The sequence below is a fragment of the Chenopodium quinoa genome, unplaced genomic scaffold, assembly GCF_001683475.1.
Source record: "Chenopodium quinoa cultivar QQ74 unplaced genomic scaffold, ASM168347v1, whole genome shotgun sequence".
NCBI classification, from domain to species: Eukaryota; Viridiplantae; Streptophyta; class Magnoliopsida; order Caryophyllales; family Amaranthaceae; genus Chenopodium; species Chenopodium quinoa.
In genome coordinates, this window is record NW_018743850.1 from 6,202,306 (window position 1) to 6,229,334 (window position 27,029).

The 27,029-nt window shown below is 35.9% G+C and overlaps 3 protein-coding genes, 2 non-coding genes and 1 pseudogene across 5 annotated transcripts; 3 read left to right on the forward strand and 3 right to left on the reverse strand.

Annotated features, from left to right (window-relative positions):
• Positions 1-1,774: 1,774 nt before the first annotated feature.
• Positions 1,775-5,126, reverse strand: LOC110686112 (LRR receptor-like serine/threonine-protein kinase RPK2). Its single transcript, XM_021862697.1, has one exon. The coding sequence runs from the start codon at positions 4,836-4,838 to the stop codon at positions 2,055-2,057; it is 2,784 nt and encodes a 927-aa protein (XP_021718389.1). The 5' UTR covers positions 4,839-5,126; the 3' UTR covers positions 1,775-2,054.
• A 2,886-nt stretch (positions 5,127-8,012) lies between these two features.
• LOC110685647 lies at positions 8,013-10,193 on the reverse strand. The gene is made up of 2 exons (XM_021862183.1): positions 8,983-10,193; positions 8,013-8,432 (listed from the first exon to the last, which is right to left on the reverse strand). Exons 1-2 carry the CDS (start codon positions 10,068-10,070, stop codon positions 8,129-8,131), a joined length of 1,392 nt encoding a protein of 463 aa, XP_021717875.1. The 5' UTR covers positions 10,071-10,193; the 3' UTR covers positions 8,013-8,128.
• A 1,206-nt stretch (positions 10,194-11,399) lies between these two features.
• On the forward strand, positions 11,400-17,392 carry LOC110686113 (magnesium transporter MRS2-5-like). Its single transcript, XM_021862698.1, has 7 exons — positions 11,400-12,585; positions 14,044-14,621; positions 15,422-15,492; positions 15,984-16,112; positions 16,344-16,751; positions 16,928-16,975; positions 17,088-17,392. The coding sequence occupies exons 2-7, from the start codon at positions 14,219-14,221 to the stop codon at positions 17,316-17,318; spliced, it is 1,290 nt and encodes a 429-aa protein (XP_021718390.1). The 5' UTR covers positions 11,400-12,585; positions 14,044-14,218; the 3' UTR covers positions 17,319-17,392.
• Positions 17,393-18,328: 936 nt separating this feature from the next.
• Positions 18,329-18,402, forward strand: TRNAI-AAU. The gene has a single exon. It is a non-coding gene; the product is annotated as a tRNA-Ile (tRNA).
• Positions 18,403-18,480: 78 nt separating this feature from the next.
• Positions 18,481-18,553, forward strand: TRNAA-UGC. The gene has a single exon. It is a non-coding gene; the product is annotated as a tRNA-Ala (tRNA).
• Positions 18,554-19,288: 735 nt separating this feature from the next.
• Positions 19,289-26,442, reverse strand: LOC110686114 (annotated as a pseudogene).
• Positions 26,443-27,029: the final 587 nt, after the last annotated feature.

Below are 27,029 nucleotides of genomic sequence, written 5' to 3' on the forward strand. Positions count from 1 at the left end.
CTTTTGCCTGTTCATAAACTTCATATATTCTCGTTTTTATTTTCTCATTTGATATAAAATTAATGATTTAATTATTCATATGTAATTGCTAATAAGATTTTACTTTTTCAATAAATAAAGGCTTAAAATTTCAAGTTTTGTATTGGTTTATTGTGAGTAAACTTTCCAAAATTGATCGAATTAGGAATTTAAAAGCCCAATCAAATATTGAAATCTAATCAAATCAAGATTTTTTTCTATTTCAAAAGAAAAAAGAATTAAGATACATGAACCGATGCAACCTAATTGAGTAGGAAATCTGACGAAAATATTTTAGGAATTTTTATGTTTCATTTTTCAATTTATAAAATTAGGATTATAATAGTTATAGTTTGAATTATACATCATACGAAATGTATCATAATACATCAATAGTTAGGATAATGTTTAAAACCAACATAGTCTACCATAGATCAAGGCATCAAGCTATCACGCAAAAAAAGAGATTTGAGGCAAAGAAAGAGTTGGCTATACTCAAACTTCTAATGTGAGTGCTTGGTTAAGATCAAACTTCTAATGTGAGTGCTTGGTTAAGAGAAGATTTAGAGAGAATTTTAAGTTTAAAAAAAAAAAAAAAAAAAAAAACTAGTAATATTAGCTTTTAGTTAGACGAGTTTGTGATAGTTAAGGAAAAATGAGTCTTATATCCAAAGTTATTTATACGACACTAAAGTACTTTGTAACTGTAACTATAAACTAACGACTATTTACCAAACTTATTTACATACACAACTAATCAAACCAACCAGTCAGCTTGTCAAACTAGTTCATACAAACAGTTAACATCTAGAACCTCACGTCATCTTTTGCTTACTTTGCATAAGAGAAGAAAAGGACATTGACTGTACACCTGTATGAAATTAATGATATTTCAGGAGTTGCGAAGCTAAATTAAGCTAAGCTATAATAATAATTTGAAGGATACGAAGCCAATAATATATTTTTTGTAACCGTCAATAGAAAGGCATTTTAGCCGTGAGTTGCAAGGTTGCAACCAACTAGCCTCAAATGCGACTTTTCCTTTCCTTTTCCATAGTTTTTCTTTATTTTTGACGAGTCCTTTTCAATATTTACGAAAGCAGATTTTCTATGAATATGTTTGCATGAATAACAGGTGAGAATATCCTAAACGTATCTTTTTCTTGATTTGGCAAAAGTCGACAAATCTTCACCATGATTTTTCAACTCACAACTTACAGTCAATGTAATCCAATAATGTCCACCACATATACTGTTGTGGGGTTGAACTTATCCCTATCTTTCTGTCTCTTTAGGAAGACTGAAACTGCACTAAAAGTCTTTGATTCTGTAATCAAATGAACCAAGATCAGATGTTATTCCATGGGGATGATATTCTATTACTGATCCCACTCCTTCACAGCAGTTTCCATGTCAGCAGAAGCGAGTGCACAACATTGGGAAACTTATGTATACAATAGGCTTAGTCACCTCGTCTCCAAAATTCACATCCATGACTATGAGCATGAACCAAGATGATATTATACGGAGATTTCCTTGCTCTTTTTGTGGATGATCACACAAAATAGACTCTCGGATCATGCAGCTGATCCCATCTCTTTGGAAAAAAAAGCTAGGACTTTGTTGTTGTTATTGTTTCAGTTGCTGCTGGATTTAGTCACCCCAACTTCAAGTCACATAAAAGTTACTTTGCAAAGGGGTGACTGTCTGATGTATACAATATAACAGTATGCACAAAATAAAACCTGCCGGCAAATGAAGTAAAGATACAGGCATGGAAAAAAATGCCAGATAAATTTTATCCATCTCTTGATATGTACATTTCAGATGCTGCAAGAACCAAGTTACAATACTCTCAAATTGTACCCTAACAGCTTTTAAATTGGGACAGACTAGTAATATCTACATTCTAATGAACATTCACAACAGGCCCCTCTTAAATGGCACTAAAAAAATACATAAGATACACTACATAAACAATTCGCTGATGCAAAACTGGGTGAAAAATACATAAATATTATGGAACTTACATAAATCTAGCCAAGTGGCCGAAGTTGCTTCAACAGTTGTACAACTTGCTTCATCGTAGGCCTGATTGAGAGTGTATCAACAGTGCATTTTACAGCCAGGTGTAACACCTCCACTAAATCATCATGCGGACCAGTCTCCCAGATTCCGGCTGTGAAGACCTCTTTTGCTCGACCCTGTCGCAATAGCATATGTGCCCAAGAGACAATATTGAATCCATTCCCATGAGAGGAAAACGAAGGATCCAAAGCTTTCTTGTCTGAGATCAATTCTAGCAAAACAACACCATAGCTGTACACATCAGCCTTCTCGGACACACGACATGTCATAGCATATTCAGGGGCTAAATACCCAAAAGTCCCAGCAACACCAGTGGTGGCATGGGTTTCAGAATTCTCCAACAGCCTTGATAAGCCAAAATCAGAAAGGTAAGCATTGTAGTTGTTGTCCAACAAGATATTACTTGGCTTGACATCCCTGTGTATAACCCTTGGATTGCATTCATCGTGCAAGTATGCGATTGCATGGGCCACATCCAATGCAATCTTGTGAAGTGCTTTCCATTTAATGGACTTTGTCAATCTTTCTTGGATGAACCTTTCCAAATTACCTCCGGGGAGATAATTATAAATGAGGAACATCTCTGTTTCACTGGCATGGTAGCCTATGAGCGTAACCAAATTAGGGTGGCGAATCCTTCCAAGGGTCTTTACTTCAGCATCGAATTGTTGAATGCAATGAAATCTTCCAACAGCAAGCCGCTTTACAGCCACAATCACTCCTGGAGATACCTCGGCCTTGTAGGTTGCACCAAAGCCACCACACCCAATGCAGTTGCCTGCACTAAAATTGTCCGTTGCCTTAACAATATTCTGGAATGTCAATGGGACCCCAATGTCAGCGAAAACTCTGATCTCCCTTCTTTCATACACTTGAATCCTAGAACTATCTCTGGGAGCACATTTCCTTGTATAAATGAAGAGGACAACAAGTGCCAACAAAACAAGAACAATAACAGATGCAGATGCAATGGATGCAATCTCTATTGAGTTGAACTGGTTTTTTCCATTACCATATCCAGTTCCTGATGGAGAATCAGCATCAGCCTGCAGATCCTCAGCATTGCTCTGTGCACTCGTGGCTGGCACTGTTTCATGTAACGATGAGTTGATTTCTGAAAGTAACCTAGCATTTTCAGATCTCCTTACCACCCTATGAGCATCAATGAATTCATTATTCCTATTTCGGCGGATCACAAAAAACTTGGCCTTCAACTGGAGAGACGAGATTCTCAAGCAAGCTCTACTGACAAAGAATGAAAGATATGCAGTAGGACCCTTGTTCAACTGGCGAGAGTTTGAAATTTGTGAAGGCGGTGAATTGCACGCACTAAATGTGAATTGAGGGCCATCCCAAGAATTTAACTCGTCCATGCTAGAATCATGATGATTGTCTATGAGCTTCCCCGAAAACCTGTTTAAGCTAACATCAACATAAACTAAGCTCTTGCATCTATCAAAGACACCATCTGCTCTGCCAGTGAAGAGATTTTGAGATAAATTTATCATTTCCAAACGGTCACAACTATCCCATTTGCGCGAAATCTCACCCTCAATACCAGCCTTTGGAGCCCAAAGAATTCTCAGTTTCGGCAATGTGGTGATCTCCATGGGAATCGAACCCTGGAAGATATTGCTTTCACTATGACTCAATGCACCATCTAACTCCCCATAAACCGGATCCTCAATATTCGACAACACAAGAACTGATAGGTCACGACAATTGCCAAGCTCAGCTGGGATATTACCAATAAGGCTATTCCTTGAAACATCGAACACGTTGAGCTTCCTCAACTGGCCAAGCTCACGTGGCATACCGCCTTGCAACTTATTCGAAAACAACAAGAGCACTCGTAACTCCCGACAATTCCCCAAGCTAACCGGTATCTTCCCATTCAATGCATTACCAGAAAAATCAAGATACTTTAGATTTCGACAATTACTTCCCCAAACATCATGAATTTCCCCTTTTAACCGATTCTTCGACAGATAAAGCCCCCACAACCTCGGAAAACCACCAACCAACACCGAAATCGAACCCTCCAACTCATTAGCAGCCAAATTAATCAATTCCAGCCCCACCAATCCTGAAACCGAATTCGGTATCTGCCCACCAATCCTATTCAACCCCAAATTCAAAACCCTCAATCTCCTCAAACCCTTAATAGAATCCGGCAACTTCCCAGAAAACGAATTCCCTTCTAGATCAAGCACTTCTAAATTCTCTAACCCCCAAATCTCCCCCGGAATTTCCCCACTAAATTCATGAAATGGAAGCGATAAAACCCTAAGTTTACCCAATTCAGCAATCACACCCGGTAATCCCCCACCCAATTTCCCAACCCGAGCATCACAAATTCTCCTAATCCCTAATCCATAAAACGGAAACTCAGAAACATTAAAACAATCAACAACTTCCTTCAAATCATAATCAAATTTACCTGAATCACCGCCTCCTCCGCCGCCGCCGCCGACAATCTTGAGCGACGAAACCCTAAATTGAGCGTCGCAATCAACACCGACCCAAGAACAGTGATGGGTATCGCTGGAATCATTCCCAAAAACCCACGAAGAAAGGATTCCTGACGGATCAGAAACCAACGATTTGAACTCCAGCAAAACCCCTCTTTCCCTTTCTCTCTCCTCTAACAACAACGATGAATTCCCAGAAAAGCTGAAAATACCCAGTAACAGTAGCAGCTGTATAACTACAAAAGGGACTAAACGATGCATTTTTCGGATTCAATCTTGTCGAAATCTAAGCAAAGGAGAGAGATTCAGGAGTGAAGAAATTCTGGGCGAATGAGGAAATTTCTGGGTTATTAAATTTAAATTTCCTTTTTTTGTTTTTTGTTTTGGCTTTTTTGAAAGAGAAGGTTAGAGTTTTACTGCTACTACTGCTTGCTAAAAAGGACTTGCTGAATAAACTTTCTCTCTCCTAAAAACTGTATTGAATTTCTCTCTCTAAAAACAGGAGTTAGTTTCTCTCTCTAGAATAAATTTGCAGAGTGAGAAGTGAGGAGAGAGAAAGAGGGGGTGGCTTGGCATGGCCGCCGTTAAAGGTGGGTGGGGCCCAACGGAGGTGGGGGAAGGGGAGGTTGGAGAAATAAATGCGGGAGCCAATCAATGGGAAACACGTGGAGGAGAGAGAAAATAGGTGGTGTGGTATGGTGGGGTCGGATTGTGAGGAGATTTGGGAAAAGTATGTTTTCTTTGGTTTCTTTCTTTCTTTTCCACCAACGTATGTTTTGGCTCGGGTTTTACTTGGTCGTTACCAAGGCTGACTCCTGAGTTGTGACTCTGTCACGTTACTTCCTCCGTCCCTTATTTATTTGAATTTTTTCATAGGAATTTAATTAATAAGTATAACGATGTAAGTGTATATACTCAACGAACTACTCAAGTTCGCTTTTGGAGTGTTATGGTGTAGTCGTGTAGCATGTTATAGATAAAAGTGTGAAAAATGTTTCGACAATGGATCATGTATTGATTTCAACTAAATGAAGATTCATGCATCGTGCAATTAGATTGTGTTTAGAGATAGATCTTGGATGATATGTGGAAATCTAGAAGTTAAAGAAAATAGTCTATTTTCACCTTAATGTGTATTAAAAGAAGGGTAATTATCATTAGTACACTCCACCTTTTGGCTTTTATCTTTGGTACACCTACTTGACTATTTTTTTATCAGTGGTACACCCAAGGTTTCACACAGGTATCAACGTTACACCTATCATACCCTTTCCATTAAAAAACGTTAGTTTTGGCTTTTTTTCGATTTTTTTTATCAATGGTATACCCAAGGTTTCACACAGTTATCAGCGGTACACCTACCGTACCCTTTCCGTTAAAAAAGTTAGTTTTGGCTTTTTTCGATTTTTTAACTTAAAAAAATTAATTAACTATTTTTAACTTATTTCTCAAAAAAAAAAACAAACCTTCTTTCTCCCTCATCTCCCTTCCATGGCCTTTCTCCAACCCCTTCCACCACCTAGGGCAACAACACTGTTGCGCCACCCACCACCACCACCATCACCACCACCACCACCACCACAAACCTCAAAACCCCCACAACTTGACAATCAACATATAACTCGACCCCCCAACCACGACCCTACAATCAGACCCCAAAACAATCAGATTCCCCTCCCCCCCTTTCACCTCCCATTTCCTTTCGTTGTGGTGCTTTGGATTGGTGGTCCGTAGGTGGGTTGTGCGTAGGGTAGAGGAGGTTGTGCCGGAAAAGGGATGGGGAAAGGGGGTTGCAAAAGGGATCGCTGGCGGGAGGGGTGCCAGCGGGGTGATTAAGGGAGGGCATCGCCAGCGGGACGGGGGTCGGGCGCCGAGAAAGAAAAGGATGCGGGCAGGGAGGGAAAGGGGTGGCTGAAGGCCGTGAAGGGGGAGGGCTTGTTGTTTTTTATTTTTTTATTTTATTTTTATAATAATTATAATAATAAATAGGAAAAGTTAATCTAACTTTTTGTAAAATTTTATTTTATTTTATTTTAATTTTTTTGGACCAATCACAAGCCGTCACGTGTCAGTTTTTTAAGTTAAAAAATTGAAAAAAAGCCAAAACTAACGTTTTTTAACGGAAAGGGTACGGAAAGACATCGAAAATCATTGCTCGCGTCAAGCTTGAAGCGGTAGAGTATGAGCTATGCCAAATATGCAAATTAGTTATGATTTTGATTGTAAAAGTTATGATATTTTCTCTAAATCTGTGGTTTACAGATCTTTATTATTGTAGATGCCGTATGACTATTATTTAATGATATTATTACTTCCCGTTCAAAAAAAAAAAAAAGTGTACCGTTGATAACTGTGTGAAACCTTGGGTGTACCACTGATAAACAAATCGAAAAAAAGCCAAAACTAACGTTTTTTTAACGGAAAGGGTACGGTAGGTGTACCATTGATAATTGTGTAAAACCTTGAGTGTACCACTGATAAACAATAGTCAAGTAGGTGTACCAAAGATAAAAGCCAGAAGCTGGAGTCTACCAGTGATAATTACCCTTAAAAGAATAACTCGTCAAGAAAGATATATAACAAAAGTTTTATATAAGGGAGACTAGTAACAAGTAAAAAATGTATAGGATTGAACAAATACTTCGTGCCGGGGGTAATTTTAGCTTAGAAAATGAGAAAACCCTAATGAGAGAAAGTGGAAAAGAACAAGGGAAAAAGTTGTAGCTTGCATGCTTAAATTGTTGCTTCACATTTTTGTTCATGCACACTTAGGACGCTAGGAACATGATAATGTGGATCATGCTCTCCGAACTAACTATTGCAAGCAACTTTCATGAGTTTTATTTATTGTATTGCCTGAATTTAGGGTTCCCCCAAAATTGTTACTTTTTGTAATTATTACTAAATCATTGTACAAATCATGTCACTATATATAATTAAAGGAATTCTATTATTTTCATAACTTAAATTGTAAATATATAATGTTACTTATTTTCGATTTCTAGATTTTCACAGTTTATTTGTTAAACAATTTCTAACTTCTAATACAATCATGTATAGTTTAGAGTATTCTCATCAAAAATAATATATATTTTAGAGTAATAGTATATTTCATATGTTGAAAAGTTGATTGGAAATATTAGTTGAACTATTTAAAAATTAACTATACAGATAACAATATGTATAACTATATAATTATCTAATGAATAACGTTCCTAAAAAAAGTTTCTACAAATACATGTACAAATTTACACATTTTTCTAATAGAGAAAAAGGCTAAACAATGCTCGCGTTTGGACCAAGAAAGGCTTCTAATAAACCTTTTTGTACATGGTTTACCATTTCTATCTTCTCCTTATGCCTCTAGATAATATGTTAGACAACATATACATAACATGGCTAATAAATATGAATAATACAAAGACTTCAATCTCATTCGACAAATCTACCATAATTATAATATAGAGAAAGAAAGAGTTATAAAAATGCCTTAGTAAAAATTGTGTAAATTAGAAGTGGAGAAGGAGGGTTAGGCCGGGTTGAGCATTTTCTTAACAAGCACCGCAACAAGTCTTGCAAGAGGTACAAGAGAAACACGAGGTAATACGAGAGAAACACGAGGTAATACGAGAGAAGCAGGAAGGACAAGTGAAACAAGACGTGAAAGATGAGCAAGAAACACAAGAGCAGCAAGAAGAGCAATTTCGACAAGAGTTGCATGAGAAAATTCGGATGATAGAAAAAATTCCTTTTTTTTTAGCTGTCACGGGTGGTGAAGACGCGAATTGGTTGTTTATGTCTAGTTGTTGTTGATGATGCCCTTTTTTAAAAGAATTTCTTCCCACTTCGCCAAATCTGAAAGAATGAAGAGTTAATAAACTTATGTAAGTTAAATTAAACACATTTACATTTGAATAATGGTTTTCTACATTACTACTGCACACCTACACATATGCACCTTATAAGTTCTAAAAATTAACTTATTTAGCTTTTATGGTTAAATATAATTAAAATGTGCTTTGATATTCTCACGATGTATACTTTCTTAAGCATGTTCACATAAAATTTAATAAACTGTGAAAAATGTACATACGAGTTACTAATATATACTTCCTCTGTTTCTTTTTACTTGCAACACACCTTTTAGCCATGCAATTTTAGGAGATGATTAGTGAAGATAAACGAGCGATTTTATCAAGGGGATTAGAGTAGGGTTAGGTAGGTATCATGTGTAAAAATTACTTTCAATAATTAGTCCGTTTACATTATATATAAAATTTAGCCTCAAAGTGCGTGCGACAAGGCTATGTTGCGAGTAAATAAAAACAGGAGAACTACTTGATGCACTGTATCTAATAGTAAAATGGGGTCAAATAAAAAGACGGATAAACGAAGGCAAACTTACACCGGGAATGCAAAGGAAAAATTGCTATCTTCACTTGTGTTAGAGTGGAAGGAAATGCTAGATGAATGGATGTTTTGTTGTTTATGTTTATTTTCTTCCTTAAGTTGCATTGTTGAAATCCCTTTTGTAGCTTCTTCATCTGTTTCAATTGTTACTCTCTTATCTGTTTTTTTATCCTCATGTTCAACTTTCCCTTTAGTTGTTGTTGAAGTGCTTACAATACCTTGATCATCACTTGCCTTAGATAATCCTGCGAGTTTTCTTATCTCTTGTAAGTTTTCAAGCTCGAATTCTTCTCGTGGTTTAGGAGATACTCCAACGTGATTCTTCAGCTCTCCGCTTAAGAGAAGAGCTTGTTCTCTTCCTATACTAGAATTACCGATATGAATGCTGAATAATGATTCATTAGATGTAGCACTCCACTCCGCGGGTATAAGAGAATCACATCTTTCAAACACCGAGGATGGAATTCGTTGTGGATCGTATTTTTCATCATCTTTGTACATCACTTGGATAGATGGTCTATCCATGGGATATTCGGATGAACCTTCTGATGATAATGATGATTTTGTAGGTTCAAATTCATCATGTTCAAGTTCCTCTTGTCCAAAAATGTTTGTGATACTTGTTGAGCTCGAGTTGTTTTCCAAATTTGTATGAACATAATTAGAAGATCCCATAGAAATAGTTTCATTACTTGTGTTTGATTGTTCACCTCTAACCATGAAACTATGGTCTATTAAAATTATGTCCTCGGTTGAAGAATCTGATAAAATGGAGATTTGTCTATTGTGCCTTCTTGCCCTTTCAATGTTTTCTAATGGGAATGACTCAACAATTCTACCAACATAACTTGAGTTTTGATGATTGTCCACTTGATCATTTTTTACTTGACCGTTGTTTGTGAGATCATGTGATACTTGAATTGTATTGGAATTGTTTGTATCTTGGACAACCTCAGGGAACAACAAACGCCAACGATCTCCCCTTTCATGTGTGTTAGATTCAACTTCTACAGCATCAGATTGAGTTGAAAGTTGGATGTATCCCGCTCGAAATATTTCACACTCAAAATCATTAACAACCATTTCCAATAGATTTCGATGATCTCCTTATATTTGCATCCACCAAGGTATGGCGATGCAGGAGCTTAAATGAGCTCAAGATCATTAAATTATTCTTTGTGTTATTTCAGAACTTGTATCATCTATATTTAGATAGGTTGATCTTAATCTATATGGTACAAGTTTTATCACCTGTATGACAACCTGTTGCAATGATTAAACTACTTTTTAAAGACAAGAAAATTAAGCTATTTTGTTGGTATAGAGAGAGAGAGTAGCAAAAGTCTATAAGACAATTAATGCTTTACACACCATGCTAAAAAAATTGAAATAAAAACATTGTTCATTTACCTTTGCATAGAAATTTTTTCATAATTCACTTACCTTGTTGATCTGATCAAACTTGGTTCATTAAGCAAGTTCAATAAAACATGATTTTATATCTAAAATCTATTCCACATCTCAAGCCAATTTATCCAATAAATAAAGAAAACAATACAACATATGCATTATTTATATTTATCATCTTCTTTTATCTTTATTAAATCAAAATATTAACTTATATGTTGGTACATAAATGTGGGATAAATGGTTCTATATAAATGCAAACTGTTTTAGATTGTATACACACACTTCTTTTAAACAGGCATACATCAATAATTCAAAGTTTTACATGAATTCATTCGGATTACATCTAACAATAAAATTGATTTTTTTGGTTGATTTGATTCATAATTTTTATTAAGAAAAACAAACAAAAATTATAAGAAAAAGAAATTAGTCAATTTTATTTGCAATGTTGAATTAAAAAACTCACCTTCTTCTAAGGAAAAATAAAAGATGGAATCGACCATTCAGAATTGCCGCTATTTGTGATATTTCTGAGAAAAAAAATTAAGAAACAAGTTAGCTTCAATTCTTACATTAATATAGAAAATAATAAAAACAATTTAAAGAATTTCCTCACCTTAACAATTCAGAGAAACTATATATATGACATAAACAAAATGATTAGGACAAAGTGTTGGATGAGGATATTATGCTAGAAAAATTAATTACTAAAAAATTTCCTTACTTTATAGGTAATCATTTTTTAAAATTTATTTGTTAGTTTAAGATTTTGGGTTCTATGAAAGGTATGGTGCAAATAGAGAAAGAAATAGAAAAGGGATAGAGTCAAGGAATAGGGTTGTTGACGAGAGGCATTGCGAAGCTCAAGGTAGACTTAATTCTATTGATAAAATGAAACTAAAAAAAAAAAAAAGACCTAGCCTCAATATTACTTCTTGTTCATTGTAATTCTTCTATTGCATGCTTTTTTTTTTTTTTTTTTTTTTTTTTTCCCTTTTTATTACAACGCATATTAGCAAATTTTTAGATGGTAATATCTTTTATCCTCATCTTATTGAGAACTTGTATTTGATCAGAATTCAAAGTTTCCTTCCTTGAATCGATCCTAATTGACACATATATGCTCAAATTAAAAGTCTTTTTACCCAAATATAACACAACTTGTACTCAAATTCTCAAATCATATGTTGAATTCCTAAACCTAAATGTATCTTAAGGTAAAAAAATTAGACATGCCAAATAACGATTCTAAACCCAAATAATTCGAACGAGAGCCGAAGCCAATACCTAAATTTGGTCTTAAACGAAATTGGCCCAAGTTAAACCTACTTGATTAAAAGCAAATACACCATAGCTCCCGAATTGATTGTTTCCCGCAAAACAAAAAAAAAACCCATGATTTTCAATTGTTTCGACTTGAATGTAACGATTTGGATTACCCATGTCCAAACCAAATATCCCCTTACCTATTTTCGATTACTCAACTCAAATTACCCAACCCAAGACCCAGTTTGAATTCGAAACAACAACTCGAAATATGAAATAACTTGAACCACATTTATCTTACACGGTTACACCCCTCACATTTTACACAGTCTCTCTTATTTTTTTCTTACCCCCATTCAACTTTTTCAATTTTTCCTTGAACTACAATATAACGTCGTTTATCGTATAATCAATATACGAGCAATTGCAATGATATAAAAATATCTTGATTAAATTTAAAAGATGTGTCAAAAAGTGACTCAACCGACTCAATTCAATTTGACTCGAAAAAACCCCAATTCATATTTCATCTTGTATGGACACATACAATAATTTAGTATGACTCAACTTTGAAATAAACTCGACTCGACCTCATCGAATCCCGACCCAAGTATTCAAATTAACGATCTTATTAAAAAAAAAAAAAAAAAAAGGATACGTAGATGGTGACGTTTGTTGCTTAGCATCCAAATGATCTACTACTGTGTTCTAATAACCACTAAAACCATGCTTAGGGAAGGAGGTTCACATTTTACATTTACAGCGTATTGTCAAATACAAGTACAACCCAACAATATTCTGAGACTACCCGATCATTATTCATTAGCTTGGCTTTGCGTCTCTCTCTCCTCTTCTTTGGCGAAGTTGATTCAGCAATCTTGAATTTGTTGGCGGATTTACCATCCTAATCATCATCACCCAGGTAAAATTTCTCACTGTGTAGCTTCTTCATACAATTGCTTTTGTGTTTATGTTATATTGGAACAATTGGGGACATGTAATTTTATTTTATGGGTAAGAATTTGATGGGGTTTTGGTGTACTTGATTAAAACTCTCTGTGTTGTATTGGGTTGTTTGCTGAATTTTGTTTGGTTGTTTGGAATTGAACGAAAGTTTTAGAGGATTAATTCATGTAATTCCTTGGTCCCAGAATTGATAGTCGCGTTGATAGTGTAATTTGAACTAGTTACACGACAATTAACACCGGAAGTGACGGAATTGTACTCTCTTGCTGTATGTATGCGCATATCCGGCAGTGTTTGTGGATGTGTTTGTTTGTTGTAGTTGTTGCAAATGTTATGAATATCATTACTAGTTATCTTGTTTGTCAGCCAATTGTTGTTGCAAATATTATGAATATCATTTCTAGTTATCTTGTTTGTCAGCCAATTGTTGTTGCAAATGTTTTGAATATCATTACTAGTTATCTTTTTTGTCAGCCAATTGATATACGGTGTACTACTGAGTTTGATCGCCAGTTGAATTATTCTCGTCCGCTGCAACTTATTTGATTCATTGCATTGGCTTGATGCTTTTCTTCGGCGTGCTGATTATGTTCTGTGGCGTATTGCTTCTGAATTATTTAATTAATTGAAAGAGAATATAGAATGCTAAAATCATTTTGAGACTCTGGTGTATCAAATGAAACTCGTCCCCTTGAATGTTTTTGAGTTTTGGTATTGAGAAATGTAATCGTTGTGAAAGTTGCTTTGTTACATAATAGTTTCCATTTTCCTGTATCAACTTCTCGTTCCATCAATCAAAACTACTTGATAGTGTATATGAAATTTTCTGGTATTGCCAATTGTTGTAAGACAATTTACTACCTCCATTTCATATTATTTGCAACAATTTGAGATAAAGTGTGAGTAGGAAATATCTAATAGTTGCAAATAATATGAAACGGAGGTAGTACTTGTCTTGTGTGCCATTGATTGAGCTGTGTTATCGAGTTGTCAATGAAGTTTCTCAAACTTGAAGGTCCAAGGTGACCATGGTAGACCTTGAAAGTTTAGCAAGCACATGCTGTGGCCTCAAAATTATTACTATGATGAAGTTGATCCTCGAAGGCCAAAGGTGTTCATTCCCTTAGTACTGTTAGAGAGCCTGAAGTTGTTAGATATTTTAGTTAATCAAAGAAATTTGACCAAGTTGGCATGTGGTGTTGCTGACTGCTTTACTTTTTGTGTAAAATTGCCTAATGTAGTTGATGTTAAATTTGTTACCACTTTTTGTACTATTGTTTTAAGAAAATAATTCTAGTAGCATAGTTATCTTACTCGTGTGTTGCATTACTTCCACAATATGATAAAGTAGTATATGATACCTTGAACTTGCTTGTATGGGAAGGTGAATGGGAGATTTATTCTGAACTTGCAGGATTCCTGGGAATTCGCACATTTGCTGCCGGGAAGATTAGTTCCTAGATGAAATATAATAGCATCTTGGAAAACTAAGACGGGGCTTTGAAAGAAAAGCCAAGTTGATATGTATTGATGCAGACACCTGTTATGAAGTTCTGCAGATTTATCAAGGGAGCATTTAGTGAAAGGTGATGGAGAAGCCAGAAAATTCTAATAAAGGTGTTCCCAGTGGTGGTGCAAGGGCAGGTGCCTTTGGGCATGCATTTGGCTATTCAGGTGTAAAGAAGAGAGGTCATGGAAGTCGTTCATGGATAAAGATTGAGCAGAATGGGAATGCAAAAGTTATGGAGCTTGATAAGTCCACTATTATGAAAAATTGTTCCTTGCCTTCTAGGGATCTTCGCCTTTTGGACCCTTTGTTTATCTATCCTTCTGCCATATTGGGCAGAGAGAAGGCTATTGTCGTCAACTTAGAGCAGATTAGATGCGTAATCACTGCTGACGAGGCTTTTGTGATGAACTCTTTGGATGGCTCTGTCATGCAGTATAAGACAGAGTTGTGCAATCGACTTCAAGCAACCAGAGATCATGCTGGTAATTTTCAAATTTTTTTAGAATAGATATCCTCTCAAAATATATTTGAAACATATATGGATGTAAACACAAGCAGACAAAGCTTACTAGTTATCTGAACCTAGGAGTTTTCATAGTGGATTTGCATCTTCTCAATGAATTCAAATGATACTTCTTATCTCCCAGCACACCTTAGTGTTCATTATCTCACCTCTGTTCTTGGAACTTTTTTATTATTATTATTATTATTTTTTTTTACTCCATTTCACTATGTTTGTCTTGATTGACTTGTCTTAAAATTGGAAGAGGGGGATAACTTTCAAGAGTAATAGCTCTTGCTGTAGTAGTGTATTAATTGTAGAGAGAAATTAAAACCAGGATTCTCATTTTGAAATATGGCAAAATTGAAAACGGGACAACATTATGAAAGTATAGAGTAATTTTTGGAGCTTGATCACATTAAAATTAGATTTACTGACATTATTGAGTCTGTAGTGTTGTAGCTTTTTTTTTTTTTTTTTTTCCTTTCCTGAAACATAAGATTTGATCCTTCAGATCACACTATATGAGCATGTGGTTGATATTTTCGTGGCATTATATATAATATTGGTTTGTAGTCTGCCTCTTGATTAAGTTTTACAGAGTAATTTTGCAAAAGCTGCTGCTGGCTGTAACTTTGAAAACCTGTAAAAAAAAAAAAAAAAAAAAAAAAACATATCTGCTGAAAATTGTCTTTTGTCATGCGATTCGTGTCACATCCTATGGCTGTGTATTTTACAAAAATAGCTGTGGTAAATTGTTTGTGCTGTGTGTTCTTACAGATGAATTGCCATTTGAATTTAAAGCACTTGAATTGGCTTTGGAATTAACATGCACGTCCCTAGATGCCCAGGTATGCATTATAGCTTGATATGTCTTGCCCGATGCTATAAAACCTGCAAGAAACATGCAATGATCTGTATTTATAGAACATTCTATTGAAGGAAAAATAATTAAGCTTTCTGCGATATATTCCCTCTGTCTCACTGAAAGTGATAGTTTCCATTGAAGTTTCCTCCTTTTTGTAATGAATGAATGTAGTATATTCACCAATCATCTTCCCTTATTACAACTATTTCAATACAAATTTTGTTTCACTCATTATGTACACTTCTTAATACTCAAATGTTGATTATACCACTTTCGATGGAACGAAGGGAGTACTCTAAAAAGTTCAGTGTAACACACTAACATATTGACACCCAGAGTTTTTCTCTGGTTTGACATTAATTCCCAATTTTGTGAACTTGTGCATTCTGCTTGCCAAAACCAAAGCATTACCTTTTGAAACTTGATTTTATGTTTCATCATGAATTATGTTATATGAATTTTGGAATTCTTCAGGCAAAAGAATTGACTTCAGAGATACGTCCAGTGCTTGACGAGTTGACATCATCTATTAGCACTTTGAACCTGGAACGTGTTCGGAGATTCAAAGGCAACCTCCTTAGTCTGACTCAGCGAGTTCAAAAGGTAAACTCTTCAATGTGCTTGATGCAATGGTATTATTTTGTCAAAGATTGAAAATTTAGCCCATTGATTAAGTAGTGCGATTGAGGCAAGAGGCTTTTGTGGGTTATATAACTTTGGGATGATGAACTCTTAAGATACTTCTGTGAAAAAGTGCAAGTTTGCACTCCCTAAAAATATTTTTTCTGGTCAGTTGGTATATACTCCATATTTGAGCTGTCATAGAATTTTCAGGTGCGCGATGAAATTGAGCATCTCATGGATGATGATGGCGATATGGCAGAAATGTACCTGACAGAGAAGAAGGAGAAAATGGAGGGTTATATGTCCAATGATTCAGACATAGATAACATTCCTTCAGTTGTGGTGAATTCCGACGTAGATAATATCCCTTCAGTTGGTTTAGATTCAGTGAAATGGTTATCAAAATCTGCACCAGTTTCACCTGTTGCTCCTGTTTCTCCTGAGGCTGTTACAATTGGATCTCATAAGTTGCAGAGGGCTTTTAGCAGTATCACCAGATCAAGCCAGCATGAAACTCTAACAACTTCATCCAGTCAGAAGGAAGACATTGTTCAACTTGAGATGTTGCTTGAAGCATATTTTGTTTTTATTGACCACACTCTTAGCAAATTATCGTCAGTAAGAATTGCTCTTTCTCTCTCTTAGTATTTAAGATTTTACTTTTTGGATTTTGAAAGATGCAGTCTGTCAGCAAACTACTTCAAAGCTGTTACTTTATCATCTGATCCCCCCCCCACCCCAAACACTATTATTGCGCTTTTCGGTTACTTAAAAGTCATCTACTTTTGATGCAGCTTAAAGAGTACATTGATGATACGGAGGACTTGATCAATATCAAACTGGTGAATTTTTTGCATTTTTCAATCTTCTCTATTATTTTCTCCATTAAGTTTTTTGCCTTTTCAACTCAGAAGATCTAACAGCTTTTGATCAATTTGGTTTTCATTTTAACAGGGCACTGTTCAGAATCAGCTGATACAATTTGAATTGTTGCTGACGGCAGCAACATTTGTTGTTACCTGTTTTGCTGTTGTCACTGGTGTCTTCGGGATGAATTTCGAGACCTCGGTGTTTGATAATCCATTTACATTCAATTGGGTTCTGGTCATTAGCTGTATTGGCTGTGGGATCTTATACTCTTGTTTTTTGATTTATTTCAAAGGGAAAAAATTAGTCCCTGTTTAGCTGTTTAGTTATGCCTTTGCATATATTGTAAACTAGAAATTTTTTGGCCATTAATTAAATTCAAATTTTATTAAGGGTGGTTGTTCCAAATCTGAAGCACGAGACGTTTATCATTACTCACTGGCTGGAATTATATAAATACATCATGCATATAATCGAGTTATTTGAGAGCATTCTGGCATGACATTGCAAATGAAGAGCTGAGATCAGCTGACAGGCTAAGTCAGAAGCCATTGTAGTAGCTTGGTAATGATTCACAAGTCACAGAGCACACTGACTTGTCCTTAAAATATCATGCCTTGCCATTGTAGTAGCTTGGTAACGATTCACAGAGCACACTGACTTATCCGTGAAATATCATGCCTTGACTGAAAGTGGCATAAACCTTCCCTTCCCAACTGTTGTTTGTAAGCGAACAAGTATTCCTAGTGGTCAAGTGCTCTCAGTGTTACGAGTCCATAATCAAGATCTCTATTCCATTTCATCTGGATATCTGCTATGCAAAATCTTACCAGATATATCATATATGGGATGTAAATGTTTTGTAACTGTGGACATGGCTGAAAACGGATGCTGTAAAAATTATCCGCTATAACTTCAGAAGGCTCTCTCTCCACATCAGTTTCTAAAGCGATCTATGTTCTGCATTGTACTGACAGCCTGACAGGACAAGTCATCAAGCACACGATGTGCAAGAAAGATGAGCCACAGCAGCTATTGTCAGTCCATTGATGCAAGTTTGGCAATGTTCGATAAGTTTTTAATGTTCCGACCCTTCTCTCCAGTCTTCTTCAGTGTTCGTTATGCATAATCTGAAGTTCTGAACATCCCATAGCTTGTGCCATACCCGTAGCTGTAGGAGGGATCGATGGTAAAGAGCAGAACATCTAATAACAACTAGATTTTTTTGGCTAGAAACACAGATTAGACGCAAAGATAAAAACTAAAAAGTGTTTTTTTTTTAATTACATATGCGGATAAATATTAATTAAAGCAACTTCTGTCAAATTGGCCCATTAGCTCAGCTGGTTAGAGCGTCGTGCTAATAACGCGAAGGTCGCAGGTTCGAGACCTGCATGGGCCACAAATTTTTACTTTAATTCTGTCCATAAAGAAACTTTATTAGTATTATAATTATACAATATCCTTCATTTCAGCAATTGGGGATGTAGCTCAAATGGTAGAGCGCTCGCTTTGCATGCGAGAGGCACGGGGTTCGATCCCCCGCATCTCCATAATATTTTAATTTTTTGTTCTTAGGCTACGTTACTTTTTTGACTTAATTGATTGATGCAGATTACACACAAAGAAACAGTCAAACACTACCTGTTAGATGATTCGCATAAAAATAAATAAATAAAGTAATTCGTATTTGTTAGATGATGCCACCTTCACTGATAGATTCACCTTATGACCTTAACAAAATATATTTCCGTTATCTCCACCCTAATCAAAACAATAGTACACGGGTGATGTTCAACGCTAATGGCTAACTGCAGGTCCTACGCATGTAAAAGTGTAAAACCAACTTGCCTTGTTACTCGCAATATGTAGTTGATCCTTGTGTTGCATAAATATACATTTTGGAAGTCTAGCTTGTGCAGTGCTTGATATCCAAACTTGTCCTGTGTTTTAAGGCTATCTGATGATTAATAGACATACCAGATTACCAGGTTTTGAAAAAAAATGAAAAGGACCAATGTTCAAAGGAATTTTATAAAACAAACCATTACATTCTTTCCAAAATGAACATATATGTTCTATAATTCTACTGCATAAAAAGTAACATAATATACAAGTGCTAATTAGGCCATTATTGAGGACATAGTCACTGCAAAGCATATTATGTAGTGTGAATGAAATAGCTTGCCCATCTACTTCCAGTCTATCACATAATATAATAACTTAAAAGGCTGAAAGGCAGAAGGTTCTTGCTCAGGAAGCTTGATTGCTATAAGTGGTCGTTGCGATTTTGCCAAACTGGCTTATCACTAGCTTGATCTATAATTTGATTGACAAAAAAAATTCAATGATCACGCATCTACAGCAGGGATAGCGAGAAGGGAGACCTATTGTACAAATTTGAAATGATTAGCACCCTGCTTCAATAAACATGATCCCTTACAAGGTTTACTAAGATGCCATGGTTGTTGCCGGGCAACTGTCCACAGAGCAAGCCAAGATATCCCGGTAATCCCTTGATATTGTGAATGAGTCATAAACTTTCCCATCACTGCTCCTCTTATACTCAAACAACAAGCTCGAGTGGTTAAATGCTGTCATTTGAACAAATCCATAATCTTCGTCTCTAAATATACTCCAATTTGGCTTGAGGGTTGAAAATTCTGCAAGACTCGCTCCTCCACCACCCGCAACTACATGTATTGTTCCACCCAAGGTGCCCTTGTAATCGTTCTTCTCTTGGTTGGTACATGTGTTCTGCAACAACAAAAGACATCAAAGCAATGAGACTTTGAGAGTTGCTATTCTGAGATGTCCAGAAAAAGTAGTTACTTTCCTGAAGGACCTGAACTAGCAAAGCAGTAGATATAATGGATGCCCAGTAAAAAGTAGTTACTTTCGTGAAGAAGCTGAGCTACTATAGTATATAATGAATGGTGTTTCTGGAATTCCCCCCACCCCTCTCAAAAATCTAGCTTCGATTAATTTTGTAAAGAAAACAGGATTGCTTAAATCATTATGAGAGGATATTTTGGCCAAAAAATTGTAAAATCCTAGATTCGAGGTTAAAAATGTGTTTATATTGCCAACCAAAGAAGGAAATGAAAACGAACCTGGTAGATGGGGCATGTTCTCTCGTAGTTATGCACATGACCGTAAACAGCAATATCAACCTTGTATTTTTGCCACAACTTTTGAAGGCTCTCTCTGCCCATGGGCTCCTCAAATGAGCCTTCGACAGCGTAAAAAATCACCTGAAGAATAACCCAACACACGATGTGCTAAAAAAATAAGCCATGGTTGCTTTTGTCGATCTGCAGATGCTAGACAGTGTTCAATGAACTTATATTGTTCTGTTCCCTCTCGCCAATCATGTTCTGTATCAGCAATACAAAATCTGAACATGCCATAATCGGTGGAATACCTGCAGAAGAAGAAAATAGATTCTTAATTCCGTCTAATCACTGATTCATCAATTTGAAGATCATACAGAATAATTTAATGCATCCCAAATCATGATATCCTATATATACCAGAATTTTTCCCTGTTTTCGGCAGGAACATAGAACATATTCTGAGCTAACACACCACATTCTCCCCCTGAATCTGTATTCTGGTAGAAGGAACCTGTCCCTGGCCAGTCTCTCTCATGATTTCCACTGCAAGGAAAAAAAATAAAATAATTTGACCTTAAGAAACACAGCGACAAACTAAAGATTTCGAAGAGAGATAAGATAAGTTGACCAACCTAGCAATCATATATGGAACAGCTGAGGCAATGGGCTCAACTTGAGCAGTAAATTGATCCCACTGAGACAGATAACCATTAGCATAGCATATATCTCCTATGTGGAAGACAATGTCAATGTTCTTCAGATCACTGATAAGTTGTGCAGTAGTATTTAGAGAGCCGCGCTGGAAATTGTTGTATTCATTGGAGCCATCCAGTTCATCCTAAAACATTTAAGGTATCAATGATTCAGAAGGTACTACAATGAAAACTAACAAATGGAATAGATGGATGTCTAATAGTTTTGCAGCTAATTTACACAGGCAGGTAGATAAAAAAAATGATAACAGACTATACTGGCCTTTTACATGGAATGTCCAGGGTAAACATCCCTGATTACTAAGCATGGTTTCTTTACTACACCTCTAGGTATGAATAACTGGCCATAAGATGAATATGAATTGGTTCCTTAAATGTTCACCCTTCTGTTCATAGTGAAGTAGCAAAAAACACTAGAATATCAAATCAAATGTTATTGGGAAATATCTTCTCTGCTATCTTAGGTATAAGGATATATATAGATGAACCCCCAGCCTCCCTCTCTCTTTCACCCTGCTGAAGTCTGGAGTCTTTGTATATGCATTGTGTTGCTGATTATATTTAAAATCTCAATACATGGTTTAGTAGATTTGCTTTTAGACATATAAACATGCCTTGAAGGAAGTATATGTTTCTAAGATCAACATAAGCTTAGATGCAACCACCAGTGGACCCAGAAGTGCTATCAATTCCTATCAAATATCCCATACCTTTCCCATATCTCCAAAGATGATAACTTTCTGAACAGAATCTTGACCTGGATAAGGAGACGCTCTAAAGTGATAACGAACACTCCATACATACGTTCCATCGTGCAATCTATGTCCAACCCTATATGTGTACCTGCATGGCACGAAGAAGAACATAAATCACGTTAAAAGAAACTATAAAAACTTAACAGTCCAAAGGTGATGATAAAAAGTTCAGGAAACAACATAAGAACATTCAAGATGAAGTATAGGTCAGAACTTTATACGTCAGATCATGGAGGAAAAAAAGTGTACAGGACTGAGATCAGATGTACAGACTGGCAAATGGGTCATTCGGGTCGGGTCATTTTGGGTCAGCTAACATTCGGGTCGGGTTGATTCGGGTTTGGGAAGAGGTCGGGTCGGGTCGGTTTTGGGTCAAGTATGTTCGGGTCATATTCGGGTCAAGTCATGTTCGGGTTGTTTCATTTGTGAATCAAGCTCAAATGAATAATTTTATACGGAGTACATATTTTGTTATTGTTATAATAAAAACTATCAATTTAGTTTATGAGCTTAGCTACGGTTGAAGATGAACAATTTGAATTATTTTTGGTACAAGACATTTTAAGTTCAATTATAAGGTAATATTAGTTTGGGACATTTCAAGTATCGGGTCTGTTCGGGTCAATTTCAGGTATCGATTCTGTTCGGGTCAAACACTTCGGGTCGGGTCAGTTCGGGTGTCAAGTCAGGATCGGGTCAACTCCATTTACGGGTCGGGTTTGGTCAATTTCGGGTCATGGGTCGGGTCATTCGGGTCGGGTCAGGATTGCCAGGTCTACAAGACCTTAGTCCTATATTTGCAAAGAGGCTCTTGTAGCCTTACCCCTACATTTCAAAGGGAATGTTTCCGTTAGATCCTATTCCCTAGTCTTATAATTTAAAAGGCAACGGATTTGGCCTAGTGGCCTACTACTTTAAACTTATATCAATCAATCAATCAAAGCCTTAATCCCATAAGTGGGGTCGGCTACATGAACCACAAATGACAATAATTACTTTGACATACGATTTTGTCATTAGAGGAAAAAGGTTGTTTCCAGGGCCTGAAATTAAGATGAATAGATCTGAAAATCATAGTTGAATATATATTATAAACTTATACTCAATATTTAACACCTTTAATTTGACTTCTCATAACGTCATCACAGTATAGAAGACAGTCAACAAGACAGCAAGATGTAACAAAATGACAAAATGTTGGACGACATACACTAAGTTGGGCCACAGCTCCTTCATGAAACCAGTGTGTATATAGCCAGGATCACGCCATCCTACAGTACTGGCTGGTGCACCTACACAAGCACGCATAGAATTAAGTGATTATGAATTGCCAATCTGTATGATAGATGAGCACCAATAAATTTAACTAGGACAAAAGCAAATAGGATAGAGTGATTAGACATTCTTGCAAGATAATATGAATATAGTTATTACTCGAACTTGCCAATTAACTGCAAGCTCCAAACAAAAGACTAATGTAAAGAAGAGTGCAAAGTGAAATAGAGACGAGAATGTTACAGTTCAACGAAGTGCTAATGCTAACAAATGTATAGCTTAATTATCCTGCTTCATCAGAGTGACTACATACTTCACTAAGCTGACAAACAACAAAGTAGGGCAATCATGCCAATCAACCTCAGAACATATTTGGATCATTGGATGTTCTCGTGAAAAGTTGGATTCTTTTTGTATTCCATTCGATTGGACTGTCAAGGAGTTCATTAGGTCGATTTCTACAGTTCAGATAAAAGACAACCGAAAAACTCTGAGGCATTGAGATGTAAGCCGTTTATTTGAAAGTAGCTCAGGTTTTTAAGATATACTTGACAGATATATATCTAGACATCTAGTACAATCACTTAGAAATGGACACTAGGTAAAGCAAGGTCCCATGCTGTAAATATCGCATTCCTTAACATTTCTTTTTTGTTTTTACGAAGTTATATACATAACCAAGCAATCTGAATGTAGATGTTTTGTGAATCACAGAGCTTTTAGTCAATCAACAAGCATGAATAAATCTTCAAACCTGCAATAGGGAAGAAAGATTTCACACTCACCACACATGCTTCCGCGATCAAAGGTTAATGTCCCAGCTGGGGAAATAGTTTTTTTTGCTCCTTGCAAACCCCATTCAACAACAGGAATCGCTTCATCAATTACATACCCACTAGTCCAAGTAACTGTCATCTGAATATCATGTCAAATTTAGATTTCAGAAATATGGTTTAAACTACTATAAACTTTTTACGTCCCAAATTACTTGGCTCATTGCTCTTTTACTTGCTTTTAAAGGAGGGTGAATTAATAGACAGAAAAATGTTAGTGGGTGTGCCACTGTGGGCCCCAACTTTAATGAAAAAGCTTACTGCATTAAGGATTGAGCATTCAAGATGGAGGTAGTAATACGCTAAGAATTATGCACAATTTCAGGGTAACGATTAAAAAAAAAAAGCTACAACAGAATAATAAAAGAAAAAGAAAAAAATGAAAATTTCCTTTACAATTTTGTTTAGATAACATTAATGAAGGGAAAGGGAGGTGCGGGGAGGGCGAGATTGACCTTCCATTTTTCTTCCATATCTCTCAAACAATGTAGGGATTTGGTTTATTTAAAGAGGAAGGAAAATGGATCCCACCATTTCCTTTCCCTTGCTCCAAGTCTTGTTTAAAAAAATGCAAAATGTATCCCTCACTTTTCCTTCCCTCCCTTTCCCTGCATATCTTCTTGTATTCTCATATAAGTAATATATATAATAACAGGAAATAAAGCTCACCTCGTCCCAAGATTTTCCTTGAGCCAGGCGTGGGTATACAGGTGCTTTAGGGTTTGCAAAAGCAACTACATTTGAGACGGCAACCAGCTTTGGCTGTTGGTAGAAAGAAAGAGAACATAATATGATACATTACAAGAGTTACATTTATGATGCATCAGTAATTCATCACAACTACAATTTTAAAGAACGGGAAATGGGAAAATAATTTGTAAATACAATACCCCACAGTTCAATTGCCACTAGATAGATGAATGTAATTCAAAATTTTGATGTATTAGTTTTCAGCCACAGCTTACAGACATAAGAACAACACGCAGTCGGAGCACAATCAGAACTCAAAATGAAAACAAGAGAGATATAATAAAAGGTACAGGAAGCATACATTGAGCAGTCCACCAGTAAATAGTGCAAATGAAAAATCCGCTCTCTGATTGATCAAGTGAAGCTTCAGAGATCCACGTCCTGTTTGCACATACTTAGGATTCGAGAAATTTGCAAATTGATACTGCGAAACAAACACACTAAGTTGTTTATAGCAGCATGTATACATATGTAGGATGATAAACAGTGCTCAAACTTCATGTGATTATCCAAAAAGAAAGGATCAAAGTCACCAAATTTCCAGTACCCACCTTTATTGGAGCAGTGCACAGAAGAGGTGGGTAAACTCTAGGATTATCTGCCAAGCATGTAGACGAGCTGAAGATAAGGAGTTTGGTCATTGCAGGGCCCAAAATATGGAGCAAAGACAAAGTGAGTTCCAATTAGGCTGTTTTTACGGAAAAATAAGTATGTTACCTGAAATCGGCAGGAGAAAAGACTCCTATCCAATCATCTACTGTAGGATTGGGGTAGCTGAATTCTACAGTAACCCATTCTCTATTTGTTCCCTAATAGATATCAAGTGCCAATTGATAAAATTAGAACTTCTAGTAAGCAACTCTACTAAGATAAAACGTTCCCTACTTCAAATTATAAAAGCTACATCTCAAAAATAAACAATATCAGATGTGCAAGCTGACTAAAGCTTACCCCTAATCCAAGCAACAACGGAGAAACTTGAACAAAAGACTCGTCATGGAGAGCAACTGCTGCCTTGTGAATAGCAATTTTTGACAGGGGTTGAACCCATGGGACACAGCACATTGAAGGAATGATGCAACCAAAAGGACCACGCATGAATTAATCAATAGGCCTCTCATGTCTTTATAATCTGAATTAAATGAAATAAATAAACGACTCTTGAGTCTATGACAAGATTGACAATTTTGTTAGAAATGGAACTTTGTAAATTCACTAACAACCAATTTTATGCAACGTTTCCCATCATTAGTCTCAGATTTCAATGTGAGTTGGACAAGAACATATTATAGGACCCTCAAACTTTCCAGGACATGGCGGTTCCAAACATGTTCACCCTACAAAGTTTATATCCTACATGCAATTTCAAGCTGTCTACTTCTTCAACTGTACCATTATGCATTTCACTGAGTACCTAGCTCTCAAACACGAGTTTCGGATCAATATCAAGTTCCGATAACTGTTCTTGCATTAAGCTTCGACAGATTACAATTACGTATATACAAAGAACACATATAAGAATTTACCTTATTAAGCAGCCAAGAACATTTTCATTCCTTACTATTGTCCACATTTCAATACAAAGTAAATTTTCTACTCCTGAAACCTAGATATAGGCATGAAACTTACACAATCAAATAAAAAAACAGTTGAAACCCATGAAAAGTATTCAGTAACAATCCACTGAAACAGACCCATACCATAACTAATCCTTGCAATCAATCAAAAAAACAAAGAACACCCACTAATTATATAACTAATTTTCAGAAACTCCCAATATTTAAAGTATACTGTTCCAATTTTACAGGTACAAATTCATGTTCTCATTCAAATATACAAAACACCCAGAAATTAAGCATCCCCAGATACAGAAAAATAAAGGGTACCCAAAATTAGCCATATTAAATAAGAAAGTAAGCAAATTTCAACCTTTTAAGTGAGCAACATTCATACAGAAAATGAAGAAAAATTAGCTTGAATTTTAGAAAAATAGAGTAAATGCTGACCTGTGAGAAGGGCGTATCTATTTGATCAAGTGGAGAAAAAAGAGAGAAGTACGGAATACTCTAATGATTTAGTTAATGAGTTGAAGAAGTTGGATAATTATAATAATAAAAAAAGGGATTGATTTTCTATTTGGAAAGTTTAATTAGGAGTTGTACTTGACTTTTGTGGTTTTGAAATTGACTATAAGTTGCTTGATTGGATCCTCCGACTCCTACGCCGGCAAGTTTAAGCCATAAAAACTAGAACTAGAAAAGCATATGCTTTTGAGGTACTTGGTTTAAGAGAATCTTGGGGGTTAGATTTGGATATTAGGATTGATTTCATACCAATAATTATATTAATTACATTGATAAAGACATAATTACACTGATAAAGACTGAATCATATTGATAAACACCACAAGTTTTAACTAAAGTTAGCTTGGTCATTGGATGAGAGAGTCTATAAAATAATCTATGAATATAGAGTTTTGGTCATCCATTAGTCACACTCTTAGTTATACGTATTTATGAACTGAATACAAGTTTTGAAATTTGTTATTCTACTTCCCCTAAAATTTCTTTCTTTCGCTTTGATGGAT